Here is a 13784-nt window from a genome sequence, read left to right on the forward strand (position 1 = left end):
CTGTGGCTCCCTCCCCCACTCCATGGGCGTGCGCTGCTCTCTGTGACACACACGTCCATCTCTCTCACGCTGTACCTGCCCCCACCCAGGGCCACCTGCCCACTAACATCGCCCCCTCCCCGGCTCAGCCTGGGTCTCTGAATAACCTCCTTGTTGGAAAGGCGTCTATTCGAACGGTGCTGTGCTCGCACCCCTCCCCCGTAGCCTCTGGGGCGTTTTCTCCCCTGGCCCTCTTGCTTGCTGGCATTAGCTGAAACACTGATGCTTATTCATGCTGCTGCCAGCTTCTCAGCCGCTAAGAGCGGGGGGGGCATCCTGAATGTCCCATTCATCACCTTCTCAATAGCTCCGACTGCCGGCTCCGTGGCCATCCCTGCATTTCCGGTGGCAGCTCTGCAGCTCACAATGTGGCCTGCACAGGCGCCACCCACTTCTCTCCGAGGCCCATTTGCATTTATTAGTGGGTTGCGGTGGTTTTGCGACAGTCAAATAAAGGCTGGGAACTCCTGATGCCTTGCGTCCGGGCTGGCTCTTGTGACTTGGGAACCATCTTCATCTTCAGACCCATCAGCCGGTTCCAGGTTGGAATACGCGCAGGCTAGAAATGTCTGGGAAAATGCAGTGATAAGGCCCTCAGCAGTTACGCAGAAACAAAGCTGCAGAGACTGATCAGAGTCATCCCTCCCCTGCCACATCCACCATAGAACTCGCGGCTCTTGAAACCCCCGGTTTACCAGGGGAGCCAGCATTATAAATTACCTTGCGTGGCTGGCTGCAGCTAAGTGCTACCCAGCTGACTAAAAAAATGTTTATTACCGCTGTTGAAAAAATGACTCTGGAAAAAGGCCCAATTTCAGATGCTGCCCGTTTTGGGTTTGGCCGCATTAACTGGAGCGAAGAAAAAAGCGTCCTACTACGGTGCTTGAAGCCAGGAGCAAGAAATGAATCATCCCAGCCCTGGCTTTGTAATTCTGCAGCTCTGGCAGTGACAAATTGGTTTTTACCCTTTCCCCAGAGCTCTGATTTCCCTGCACGCATTGACCAAAATTAATGCAACCCCTGCTGTACACCCCCACACCAAGCAGCACTTGGGTTGGATTCATTACAGCCTCTGTGTGTGTCTGGGGACATCTTGGAGGAGGCTCTATTGTTCCAGGATTCTCTCCAAAATACGTTGTTGTTGAATTGTCATTCTTTAATTTGTTGTTTGCTCGCGTACTTTCCGCGTCGGCCTTTTGCGAGCACAGCTATCACGTCTGTTACTTGGCTCTGCGCCTCTGGCATTTCACACCCTTGCATTCGTGTTTTGCTCTTCTCTGGCACCTTGTGTCCGATGATCACAAAGCATTTCACAAACCACAGCGATATTGGTACTGAAACCAATCTTATGGTTGGTACTACGCGATATACCACAACTATTTAGATCTTCATACCCAGAACTGGGAAAGAACTCAAATTCCCCTGCTCCAGAAGCACAGGCCCTTACCATTTGAGTTAAAGGAGACTCTCCATTAGCAGATCTCAGCACAGAACCTTTGTCACACATTGAGCTGTTCCGATCCCATCCAGCAGAGGGCAGTTATGTACACACACATTGGCCAGTTCATTCTAGTACTAACCTGTTTTACAGAGGAGGAAACTGAGGCACAGAGAGGTGAGGTGACTTGTCCAAGGCCACATAGTGACTCAGTGGCAGAATGGCAAATAGAATCTGGAATCTCCTAGCTTCTTGTCCTGTGCTGTAACCACTAGGTTACACAAAGAGCAGGGCCATTAGGAAAATTGCTAACAGTAGTCTGGTGCGGTGCTGCACGACTTTAATTCCATAAGAATATAAGAACGGCCATACTGGGTCAGACCAAAGGCCATCTAGCCCAGTATCCTGTCTTCCGACAGTGGCCAATGCCAGGTGCTCCAGAGGGAATGAACGGAATAGGTAATCATCAAGTGATCCATCCCGTCGCCCATTCCCAGCTTCTGGCCAACAGAGGCTAGGGACACCATCCCTGCCCATCGTGGCTAATAGCCATTGATGGACGTATCCTCCATGTACTTATCTAGTTCTTTTTTTGAACCCTATTATAGTCTTGGCCTTCACAACATCCTCTGTCAAGGAGTTCCACAGGTTCACTGTGTGTTGAGTGGGAGGCTGAGACTGGCGGATCACTCAGGGATTCTGGGCTGCAGTGCTGATCGTGTGTCTGGTGCCACTGACAGACTGGCCAGCAGGTGGCTGAAGGACTGGCTAGAACAACACGAATGACGTGTTGTGATCTGCATTCTCTTTGTGAGGGCTGATGGACTGATCGATCAAGGTGACAAGGTGACTAACTCTGTACCAGTTTGCTAGATGGACTTGGGCTATTTCACCCGGTGCCCACTCCCTCCCTCCTACTTGAGATGCATGTTGCCCTGGCCCTCCATGGAGCTTGGCCCACCCAAGTCCCAGCCTTGCAGTCAGTTGCAGGTCGGAGTGGGCAGTGGAGGCACTGTGCGCAGGAGGGAGGGAACAGTTAGCTGGCTGAGGCTGAAGTAGGTCGTGCAAGTATGTGCACGACTGTTCTAACATCTCTCTTGTTCTCTCATGCGTGTGTAGGGTGATGGCTGGGAGTGGGGAGGGGTGAGTGGAAGGGAGTGTATATTCATGTCCTGGCAAGGCCAGGGTGGGTGTGTTAAGCAGAGCATTGAGAAGTGAAGAGCAAATCCCTCCAGCCCTCATGGGTCACCGAGAGGCTGGTGTGTAGCCTACAGCTGACAGGGCACATTTGAAGCAGCTAAAGAAACAATGGCTTTGTGCTGAGATGGGATTTCTGAGCTGTAGCCTGGGGCAAGCAGGCCATTCTCTCAGGACATGCTGGGCGGGAGCATCCTGGAGTCCTCAGGGAAGGGGGCCTTTACCTCTTGCTCCTTGTTTTCATCTCGGTAGCCTGGGTGGCACTGACTTGCTTGGAGCTTTCTTCGTTCTCGCCTCGTCTTGTGACAGACAGCTCTGGGCAGAGGAGAGCAAACAAAGCCCAGCTGCTACTCAGAGCTGGTAGTGGCTGAGGCTCGGATGAAACTGTCCTGCAGCCCCCAACCCTGCATGTGCCGCTTTTCTTTCTTTGGGCTTTATACCCAAGGGCTGTTAGCCCCAGGGAGGTCATTCCCACCCCCACACAGTATAGCTGTCTCCGTTAAGGGTGCTGCAAAGCCTACGTTCTGACTCAGCTATCTTCATTCCATCAGGCTACCCGTGCACTGTGTGAAATCACTGCCGGAGTGAGTCTCCCTTTGATGGTCACTAGGAATGCTGGAACCAAGGTGGCTCAGTCCAGGACTTGGGGGGGCTATAGTTCGGGCATAGAAATGGGCTCATCTCATGCTTAGCACCTCTTGGCTAACTGCCATAGCGCAGCCCAGGGGTAAATGCTGGCCACTGTCATTAAATATGGTTTGAGTAGCAGCCGTGTTAGTCTGTATTCGCAAAAAGAAAAGGAGGACTTGTGGCACCTTAGCGACTAACAAATTTATTTGAGCGTAAGCTTTCGTGAGCTACAGCTCAAGCTTATGCTCAAATAAATTTGTTAGTCGCTAAGGTGCCACAAGTCCTCCTTTTCTTTTTTGTCATTAAATAGAGGAGCTGCTCCATCTTCTTCTGAGCAGCCAGCACAGCACCTCATTGAGCACTGCGTGATGGGATTTGTAGTCTCTCTGGGCTGCACCTCTGTATTACAGATGATGGCAGTCAATTCCACTGATTGCAGCGTAGGGCTCATCTACACACACAAATTGTCCCAGTATAAGGGTGGGCGAAAACCCATTTTGCTGGCGCACGTTGCTGTGCGTTTGTTCACACAGCAGCACACTGTGTCACTACAGGCATGGGGCAATGTGAGTGGGTTTCCCAGCCCTCTGGCTCACACAGTAGTGATCAGGGCTACAGAGCCCCAGAGTTAGCCTTAATATTGGTGAGCGTCACCTCAGAGAAGAGGGGAACACAGAGGAGAGAGGACAGGGTGGGATTGGATGATGTGAGGTAAATAAGCACGTATGATACCTAGGTCATGTCCACTTAGCAACCAGGGCTCCTGAGTCAGTAGTTCAGCAAGTTTCTCTACTAATAGGCTGCATGGTGGAAAGGATCTGAATGAGGCCAGGCTGATGCTTGCCCAGTGGTCTCTTAGAAGGGGTTCCAGTCTCGATGGATGGCAGCATGGAGATGTTTGCGTGAGGAAGGGATGCAGGGGAGTGTCCAGACTGACCTAATGGGAGGAGAGGCACCACGCTGGGATAGCGGGGCTCCTTCTTTCTGCTTGCTCTCTAGGGATTTGGGTTTCCTTGGCTCAGATAAAGACTGCTCTGGAGGAGAAGCTTTTTCTGTGTTCTGCACTTTTGACTTAAGAAACCAGGCCACAGTAGGAGAGGCTCTTCACCTTTATCTTCAAGCACATTGATCAAGTGCAGGCAACTGGGGGAGACACCTGGCTGTTTGTCCAAATCAAGGGCTTGCTGCTAAGAATTTCAACAGAGTGCATTTAGCAAAAGGCCTTTCCAGGGAGGTGTGTTTGACGGTAACTTGCCTGCAGAGAGAGCTGTGCTCTTTGTTCTGGCTTTCACTGTGTCTCAGGAAAATAGATCAGAGGATCCAAGGCTCAGGATAGAAAAGACTTGTCAGGTTGTCACGTTCATCCATTTCCCCACCACCACTGATCTGTCTCCTGCAAGATCTTCTCTAGGACTTGTCCAGTTTTAAATTGCTCAGGCAGTGAGGCTTCCACCACTTCCTTCGAGGGGCCTATTCCTCAGCGGTACAGTTCTGGCTTTTGAAAGCTGACCTTTCCTTCTTTCCCGCCTCTGCTTCTAGCTATCCCCTAGGACTGCCCTAGACAATCAGCGTCTCTCCCGCCTTGGGGCTTAGACACGCCAAACACATGTAGGTGGTTATATTCCCTCCACCCCTCAGGCATCATATAGTTGGGTCTTTTCATCTTCCCTTCTCCATGATTGTTATTCCTGCTCTTCTCTGAGCTCCCTTCAGTACTGGTAACTGTGCCTCCCTCTGGGATGGTACGCTCGGCTGCGTGATCGCCCTGAGTGCTTTGCAGGAGTTGAAGGGCAGAGTGGGCTATTGAACCAGACAGGTGAAGATGAACACCTGACAGTGCTGTCGTCAGAAGGCAGTGAGCCTGCCGTGTGGAAACAGCCCTCCCCGGCCCAGCGGGAGCTTGTGGCAGTGCAGCTAATGGCAGGCAGCAAGCAGCAGCCAGGATAGGGTGCTGCTCCTTGCTCGTCAGTTACACTCCATGATCCCGGGAGTGCGGGGGGGGGGGTGGAGCAAGCCTGCCAGTCTTGGGGGGACGCACTGGTCTGCTGCATGGCTTTTCCTGTGTTTATAGGGAAGCCTGCTGGAGAGTTTCAATCCTAGCTAAGTGGTAAGGGGTGTTGTGTTAGGTTAGATGGAACATAAAAGTGTTCGCATAACCCAGTCATGGTCCAGCATTCAGCAGTGTTCAGCAAGGGTTGGGGTTGACATACAGAGACCTGTGCCAGCTCGGCACCATGGCAAACACACCATTAACAATCCTGTTAACCTTGTATTGAAGATAGAGCAAAGAAGGCAAAACAGGTAAAGCATTTGCAGTGTAAAGTGTTGAGAAAGGCTTTCCCTTTAGCTGGAGAGCGCTTTTAAAAGGCGACCCCCCTCTTGAACCGTCCCTCAGACGGTAACAAAGATGATAATGATTGTCGGGGTGGTGGGGGGGGAGAAATTTATTGAGCTGGGCGGGAGCTGATATGCTGTTAAAGTCTGATCTTGGTCCTCCCCAGGTGGTGGTTGGGTTTCAGCTGGAGCTGGTGGAAGTGATGATGTCATCTGGGTCATGCTCTCTGGCCGGGTCAGGACATTTCTCTGGATCGTGATGATGAACCCCTGGGGTCCCAGGAGACTGTGGGGGTGGCTGCCATGATGGTGAAGCTTGGTGCAGTAGCCAGTTTTTCTCCCCAAAGTCTCTTTCTTTAACCCACAAAGAGAATGGTGGGTGCAATAGCCCATCCCCTCATCATTTTGCCCACCAATTTTGGTTCACTGATTTCTGGTTCCAAACTTTTCTTGTCTACCAGGCATGATCCTAACACAGTCGATTAGTTTTGGCCCCTAGCAGTCTGAGTTAGGTCTCTGCCTTCTCCATCCAGGGGAGTGGAGGAAAACCAGACTCCCAGGCCTGTGCTGTAGCCATTGAGACCAGTGGTTCTCAGCCTTTTTTTACCCAGGGACCCCCAACTCCTCCTCCGTATTTTGTTGCTCATGTTTTGTTTCTCTTACGTTACTTTAATAGTTATCACAAATACTACTGTAGAGAAATTATTATTATTTGAACAGATCAACAAACAACCCCAGCAAATTAAAACGTTGACAGTTTACCTGATACTAATGCGATCCTTGAGCTTGTTTGGCAGCACACGGCTTGTCCAGTTGAGGGGTAATTTCAGTTAGGCAAGTGCAAAGGTCATCTTCAGCATTCATTCTTAAATAGTGTTTGTTTTTCAGGCTGGTAAGGGCCGAGAATCCATTTTCACATATAGAAGGTGCTTTAAATGATAAACTACAGCGTTCAAGGTGATAATGGGCAGTGCCAAGTTGCTGTCGACTTGTAATGTGCGAACTGTAAGTGTCAGAACATGGTGTGTCATTATTATTATGTAGGTACTGGCACATTCGCAGACACCCTTGATTGTACTGGTGGACCCCAAGGGTCCGCGGACCCCAAGTTGAGAACCACTGCATTAGACCATACTCCTCTCCCTGATGCCTGAGATCACTAATTATATGGCAGTCCAAGGGCTGTCAAGTTGAAGAGTGAGGATCCCAGTGTTGCCCATGAGTCTGCATCCCCCACAGCCTTGTGTGTGATGCAGGAGATTGACCAAGTCCTAAGGCTGAACAGATAGTCACTGTCCAGTTTCAGATTAGCAGCTGTGTTAGTCTGTATCCGTGAAAAGAAAAGGAGGACTTGTGGCACCTTAGAGACTAACAAATTTATTTGAGCATAAGCTTTTGTGAGCTACAGCTCACTTCATCAGATGCAGGAGATCCAATGAAGTAAGTTAAATTTAGTTAGTGACTAAATTTGTTAGTCTCTAAGGTGCCACAAGTACTCCTTTTCTTTTCACTGTTCAGTTTGACCACCTCAGAGTTTAGCTGTTACTACAGGTGATCCATAGACCAATACATTGTAATAACACTGCTTGTTAGTAGGGATGGGCAGGGCTGAAGCCAGAGAATTGTGATCCTCATTTGGATTTTGATATCCATTTCTTCCCCCCACCTCTCCCCAAATCTCAGGATCGTTATGCTCAGGGTGGGAGAGCCATGTGATTCAATCCCAGGTCTGGGTAAATTGTGTTTTCTTGTTTAAAGCATGAATTGTTTCAAGCCCAGTGAGGTTGGCTCCATGCTTTGATTGGGTGGGGGTGTTGTTCCCTTTGGCTTGGTCACTGAGCCAAGCATATTGTGCAGGGCCAGAGTTCTTCATGAAATGTGCAGCCTCGATGCTGTGTCACACCAGCCAATTCTCCATCCCTTGGGCTTCATTCTCTTTGTTTATGGGCTCTTTCTTGCTGACTTTCAGGATGACATGACTGACTCCCTGCGGGATTACACCAACCTGCCCGAAGCGGCGCCCCTGCTCACCATCCTGGACATGTCGGCCAGAGCCAAGTACGTGATGGATGTAGAGGAAATCACTCCTGAGATCGTGGAAGCCTTTGTGAGCGACTTTCTAGCGGACAAGCTAAAACCTGAACCCATCTGAGGGGCTTTCAGCACCGACAGACGTTATTTAAAACTAGGTCTCTTCTCCGCTAGCTGAGTGCTCAGCGTGTTCTCTCGCACGACCCAGTACCCAGCCTTCCTGTGGTGCCTTGTTTTACGCAATGAATCCTCCTCCGAAGCAGACTCCTGGAGATGCACTTTCAGCAGGGAGTTGCTGGCATTTGGAGACTTTGCTTGTGCTTCATGGTGATATATTCTCTAATAACCAGGCCAGAACTGTTACCATATTATTTTATACACGGCACTAGCTAGCAGGCAAACGTTTTGCATGATGTTCTTGCCAACTTAAGCATCAGGCAGTGGACTGGGGTTCTCGGGGCTCTTGTATTCTTCCTCGTCTCGATTCTTATCTTCACCCTTCTCTCCTCTCCCCACCCCTTCCTAGACAGACAATGCCAATGAAGCAATAAGAGAATTCTCCACTTTGCCACCCAACCTCCTTTCCCTTGTCAGTATCTGTGAGCCCACAGTGCCAAGTAGAAGTGTAACTGCTGAAAAGCTCAATGCAGATTGGTCATGATGCAGCAAAGGTCTTTCTTCTAGTTCAAGAACTCCGGTTTGTAGGTTGTATTTACCTGCCCGCCACCTCCCCACCAAACACACAGCAGCCTTAGTTAAGTGTCAGTCGTATGCATTTGGGGGAAATCCCACGTACCCCCATACACCCCTGGCCCCTGAGCCAAAAGGAGAAACCATGCAGGGCTAGCCTGATCCTCCTCTGCTGTTCTCACTGACATTTTCTCATTCTCTCTTGCCTTTTTCTTTCCTCTCCCCCTCTCCCTGGTATGAAATGTCCTCCCCCTACATTAGTTGATTAAGATGTTCTTTGTAGCTGTTTCCCAAGCCCAGCCTTGATGGTGCTTTTCTAAACACAACCCCAAGCAGCTCAGCTGAGCCCCCAGAAAACTGAGGTTGTAAAAACTGTACATGGTGATTGGAACTTTGTAATAAAATGGTTACAGTCACCTGGTTCCTGGAGGTGCAGATTCCCTGGGCCCCGCTCACAACAAAGCCATCGTTATGGCTGGGGTGAGGGTTTGGACATGGGGGGGGGGGGCCTGAGGAAGAAGTGTGTCTAGTGGAGACCTGCAGGAGTTACTCCAGTGTACAGATCCACTGACCCGCATGAGTAAAGGTTTTTGGTATGGGGTCCTCATTGTGGCCTTTCTGTGCCCAAGGGGCTGCTGTACCAGTCTGTGGCTGGAACCAGCCAACCGTGGTAGATCTTGGTGCTGTGTCTCATGCAAAGAGTTTGTTGTTAAACTAGAACGTGGCTCCTGAATGCTGCAGGTTAGGGGTTTATCCCACGTAGCCCCTTCTTAGAAGCATTTAAACCAGGCCTTCCAGTGCTGGAGAGGCCAGATTTTCTGCTGGAGCGGGTCAACGGACACTACTATGGCGTGCATGCAGATAGGGACCACACACATCTCAGAGAACCTCCAGTTACAGTAAGTAATCTCCTCTTAGAGCTCCTGCTGGGCTCTTCCAACCAACCAACCGTGTATTTGGGAGCTGTGGCCTCTCCCAGATTGGTTAGTTCATCTATTAGCTCTTTTCCTTATGCTGACCAAGCAGTAACAGTATTAGCGGGCTCTGGAGTTTCCCAGAAGCCAGTGGAATCTGAACTATAAGGTGAGAATACGTATAGTAGAGACATACACAGACACCCTGTTGTGTATCAACACTGTGCATGTTCCAAACAGCTGAGGAATGGAAGAAAACCGCTAACCAGGAAATAATGCCATGTGCTGCTACAGCCTGTTCCATCCAGGTAGGTCCCAGTGCCTTACAAACACTAAGTCCTAAGGCACCTCCGGGTGGTAGGTTAGTTGTTGGCCTTGTTTCACAGAGGGAGAAGCAGTTTACTGTGAGGGGAACTGACTTGCCCAACATCTGTAGTGAGTTGGTGGCTTCATCCCAGCAGGTTTTCCCAGTCTGTGGGGGGAAGAGAGTTGAACATTTGTGTGTTGGGTGGCTCACGAAATGGTGATGTCTGGAGTGAGGCCTTACACGCAAACGCACACATGAAGGGATTACTTTGAAGTTGTTAGTTGCTGCGTCCTCACCCTCTTGAAGGAGGCACTATTGTCCCCACTTTACAGGCCAGAGAGAGAGAGGGAAAGAAAGAAGTAGAGCAGCACTAGGCCAGCTGCCTGGACTCGTGGGCCCCTGCTTAATTTGCCAGACCACGCTGCCTTTCATAACAAATCAGTCGCTGAAAGCTGGACTGAGAGTCCCTGTAGGGATTTCCTCAGTCATGTAGCTCTGTCGGTGATCGTTTCCTTTAACAAACTGACATGCGTCCTTGGGGAGGGGCGAGTTGGGGAGCCATGTGGTGGTCTGTGTGCGTTGAATAGCTGGGGGCATGCAAGCTGCTGCTTTCCCCTTCCGCCCATTTGTCACTTATGGCAGGATTGTAGCCTCCCCTTTTATCCATGGTACAACAACCTGCTAAGGAAGGAGCTTGGAAAGCCAGCCAGCTGTGTGTGAGTGAGGAGTCGTATCAATCTAGACTGCACAGACAGTGCTTCAGGGCCTGTGTTTTATGTAGTGATCATTAACAAGGCAATGAATAACTCAAAAAGCAGCAGCATTGGCTGCTGAACTGGAGACAAATCCTGCAGATCATTAAGCAGAAGAGGGATTGGATGGCTCAGGATTGGTGGTACCAATCTGGGTTCTAATGTCCATTGTGCTAGGTGCTGGACAAATACCACATCGAGCCTTTCACGTGGGACTCTAACCCTGGGGGAGGAACTGAAGCCAGTTCCATTGCAGGCTGTTCAACAACCAATGAGATGAGTCAATCCAGGTCACAGAGGCCAGGCTGCACACTGGGCAGCAGAAAGGTCCAGCAGCCTGGCCCCAAGCTGCTGGGTGTGACCGAACAGGCCTGCGCACTAGAATGCTCCACTGGTCCCTCAGGCTGATCTGTCCGTGTGGTGGGGAGGTCGGCCCCCAGTTGGTGCTTCAAGAGGATTTCTGTCTCTGTAGCTGCTAATCAGGCACCTTTCTCTAGTGCTCATAGCCCTGAATCACTCAAAATACACTATTGTAGGTGGAATCTGCAGTAAAATACCTTAAAATCCACTGGGGGAAGGGGGGGAGAGTGGTGAGTGAGAAATTCTGCAGTCCTGAAGTTTTGCCTAAAGCTGCATGCACAGAAGTGGCTGAGAATAGGCTTGCTGGAGCAGGGTAATTGCTTCCAGATCCCATTGCCACCTAGTGCATGTTCTGTTTAAATAGCATTGGTTTCTGGTGCTTTAGGGACAGAATGGTGTCTATGCAGTTTGAATGAGAATCAAAATAAGGCGCTTAAATGGAATAGTGTTGGTTCATGCAGCACTGGATGATTCTAGACATTAGGTTAGGAGCAAAAACCCCTTCTGGCCGAGGCTGCTCAGGCTCCCAGAGCAGGACTGTAGGTGTAATGCTGAGTCCATGAAATAAAATCACTTAATACTATGTATGTTCAAGTGACTGTAGCAGCTACTCAACTAGGGCTAAAGTGAAGTGTAAATGTTTGTGGCAGCCTGGCTCTTCCCCTGGCCAGGGCTGGCGTCCCCTTCAGAAGACCAAGCTGTTCTCCTGCTGATGCGCTTTCAGTCTTGATACTAGCAATACCTTTGAACGTGGCTGTGCTAAATGCTCCCTTCTAACAAAGGAAAGGTTGGATCGGTCGCTCTAGGATGTGCCCAAAGGAACAACCACATTCTTTCTCCATGTATTTATCAAGCATCCAGTTCCCAGGATGGCTATTATTGAATACAAGAGCCAAAGGAAATGGTGGCCCACTGCTAAATCATTGTATGATCATGACAGCCTATGAAAATTAAGTTTTTTAATATGGGGTAAGATAGAAAGGGATCTCTTAGCAGCAGCTGGAGAGCTAGCACTGGGATTGTCTATTAAAACAGTTTTAAAAAGTTGGAGCAATTGTGTAGGGCACTAAGGGGTGTAGTTCCTACAGGGCTTCCTATACTCACTCCTGCTGCTCCTCTGTGCCAGGACATGATGAAGCCTGGAAAGCCTAATTCCACTGACATGTGATCACCCAGGGTCAGGCTTACTGCACACTGTCCTGCCACCATACAACCTCCTGCTCCCAGATTGAAGGGGGTGACCAGGAGCCGCTGAGCTCTTCCAGAATCTATTTGGACTTCTCCTCCTGCACAGCCCAGAGCCTGTCTACTGGATGGGGAAGAACCCAAGGCATTTCCCATAGAATGGGACTCATTCTGCAGTTCTTTCCCTCCTCAACACCTCTTTCTTCTCCTCCTCCATAGTTTAAATCTGCTCTCATAGGGGCACCCAGTAACAACTCTGCTCCCCACAGGCTGCATTCATGACAAATACTGCCACCTTCTGGCAGAAGACTTAACCTCTGCCTTAAATCAGAACATGATGCCTATAGCTAAAGCTGAGGATTAAACTCTAGCCAAGAATGTTTGATGGTAGAATTGGAAAACTGACGGTCTTTTCAGGGACAGCACACCACCCTACTTGTGCCACAAAGCGCCACCCAGAGAAGCCTGTATCACACACAAGTACCTCCACTCTGTTTGCTGTTCTAAGGGCTGCTGCTTTGTCCCTGGCTTCTTGCTAGGGTTGGTGTTTACTGAACCAGTGTTGATGTTACTAAGGAACTCTATTAACTGGAATAACTTCCTGTCCTCTGCACCAGCAGCTGTGTTCATCTCCCACTTCCTTTGCCAAATCTGGATGGGGCAGGAAGGTCACAGTAGGAATTTTGCAGCTGCAAGGGTAACAAGATTTCCCACAGACCAACAGGGTACGTGACAGACTTGATCTATAGAGTTTTGTGGGTATGTTTCACCTTTTCAAATGTCAGGACTCTGCATCCCTCCAATGTGCTACTTCTCTTTCCTTCCTGTTAGCTTATCCTGCTGACAGCAAGGGGCAAGTGGAGGAAGTGAGCTTTTGAACTGATTTAAGCTATTACCATGAACACAAACAGATGTGAGTGCTTTATCACATTTTTCGCCATGTTTCTTTCTGTAAACCTAGATAAACAGGGCCCAAGATTATGCAAAAAGGGGAAACATACCACTGCCTGTTGCCCTCCATGACAGCACCTGCAGTGGGACCTCCACCACTGGAGTAGTTTTAAGGGATACAGTGGAAAGTTTGCTGGCTTGTCCTGGAAGGGACCTGGCCCAAAACAGCACTGCAGGAAGAGACAAAAGCCATTACACTGGAACTGTTTAAATAACTCAGAGGCTGCCTGAACAAACAGGCCTGGGGAGAGAATAACATTCCAAAGAGCAGCTACTGCAATTCACACAGCCAGTGGGCCCCCTGCCATAACTGATTAGCCACTTCATGTCTTCACTGGGAGGTTTACAGAGCACTAGTGTGACACTACATTCCAATGGATTTTACTGCCAGATGCTGAGACTTCACTGCATAGGTTTGTCCCCTACTGAAAAAAATGGAAGCCAGGGGTGTTTTTTCTTCTATGAGAACCACATATCAAGCCCTTGTACAATACAATTTACACTTCATCCTCACTGCACCAGCTCTTTTACCTTCCCCATGGACCTGGAAAGCCACATGAAGCTCTGTTTAGGGTAAGAATCTCTGCTGCGTTAAGGGCAAGCCAGCTGTGCAGCGTGACCAGCATCCTCTGCCTTACAATGAATGAGAGAACTTCTGTGGCAAAGTAGATTGAGTGGGGCCCTGGTAAGAGACTCCCACCTGCCCTTTTCTTCAGGGTGGGGAATTCACCCACCCCAAGAAAAGAGTCCCCTTAGGATAACTGTCTGCAAACTACATACATGATGCACAACCTCTACTTTGCTCTTTCCAGTCTCAGTAATGTGAGTCACTGCAACCTACTTGTGCTATTGAGCTAGCTTGGTGCACAAGGGGCAGAATCGAGGAAGGGGGTGTGTGTTGTTGCTCAATAGATGTCACCAAACCCAACCTCATTTCAAAGGCAGGTGAGCAGGCA

At 49.6% G+C, this 13784-nt stretch overlaps 1 protein-coding gene across 1 annotated transcript in view; it reads left to right on the top strand.

Annotated features, from left to right (window-relative positions):
* NXN (nucleoredoxin) overlaps positions 1-8775 on the top strand; it is a 103566-nt gene extending 94791 nt beyond the window's left edge. Inside the window, exon 8 of the mRNA XM_038375397.2 lies at positions 7608-8775. Coding sequence (XP_038231325.1) covers positions 7608-7790 — 183 coding nt within the window. The 3' untranslated portion in view covers positions 7791-8775. The remainder of the gene's footprint in view (positions 1-7607) is intronic.
* Positions 8776-13784: the final 5009 nt, after the last annotated feature.

The sequence above is a fragment of the Dermochelys coriacea genome, chromosome 17 (assembly GCF_009764565.3).
Source record: "Dermochelys coriacea isolate rDerCor1 chromosome 17, rDerCor1.pri.v4, whole genome shotgun sequence".
Taxonomy (NCBI): Eukaryota; Metazoa; Chordata; order Testudines; family Dermochelyidae; genus Dermochelys; species Dermochelys coriacea.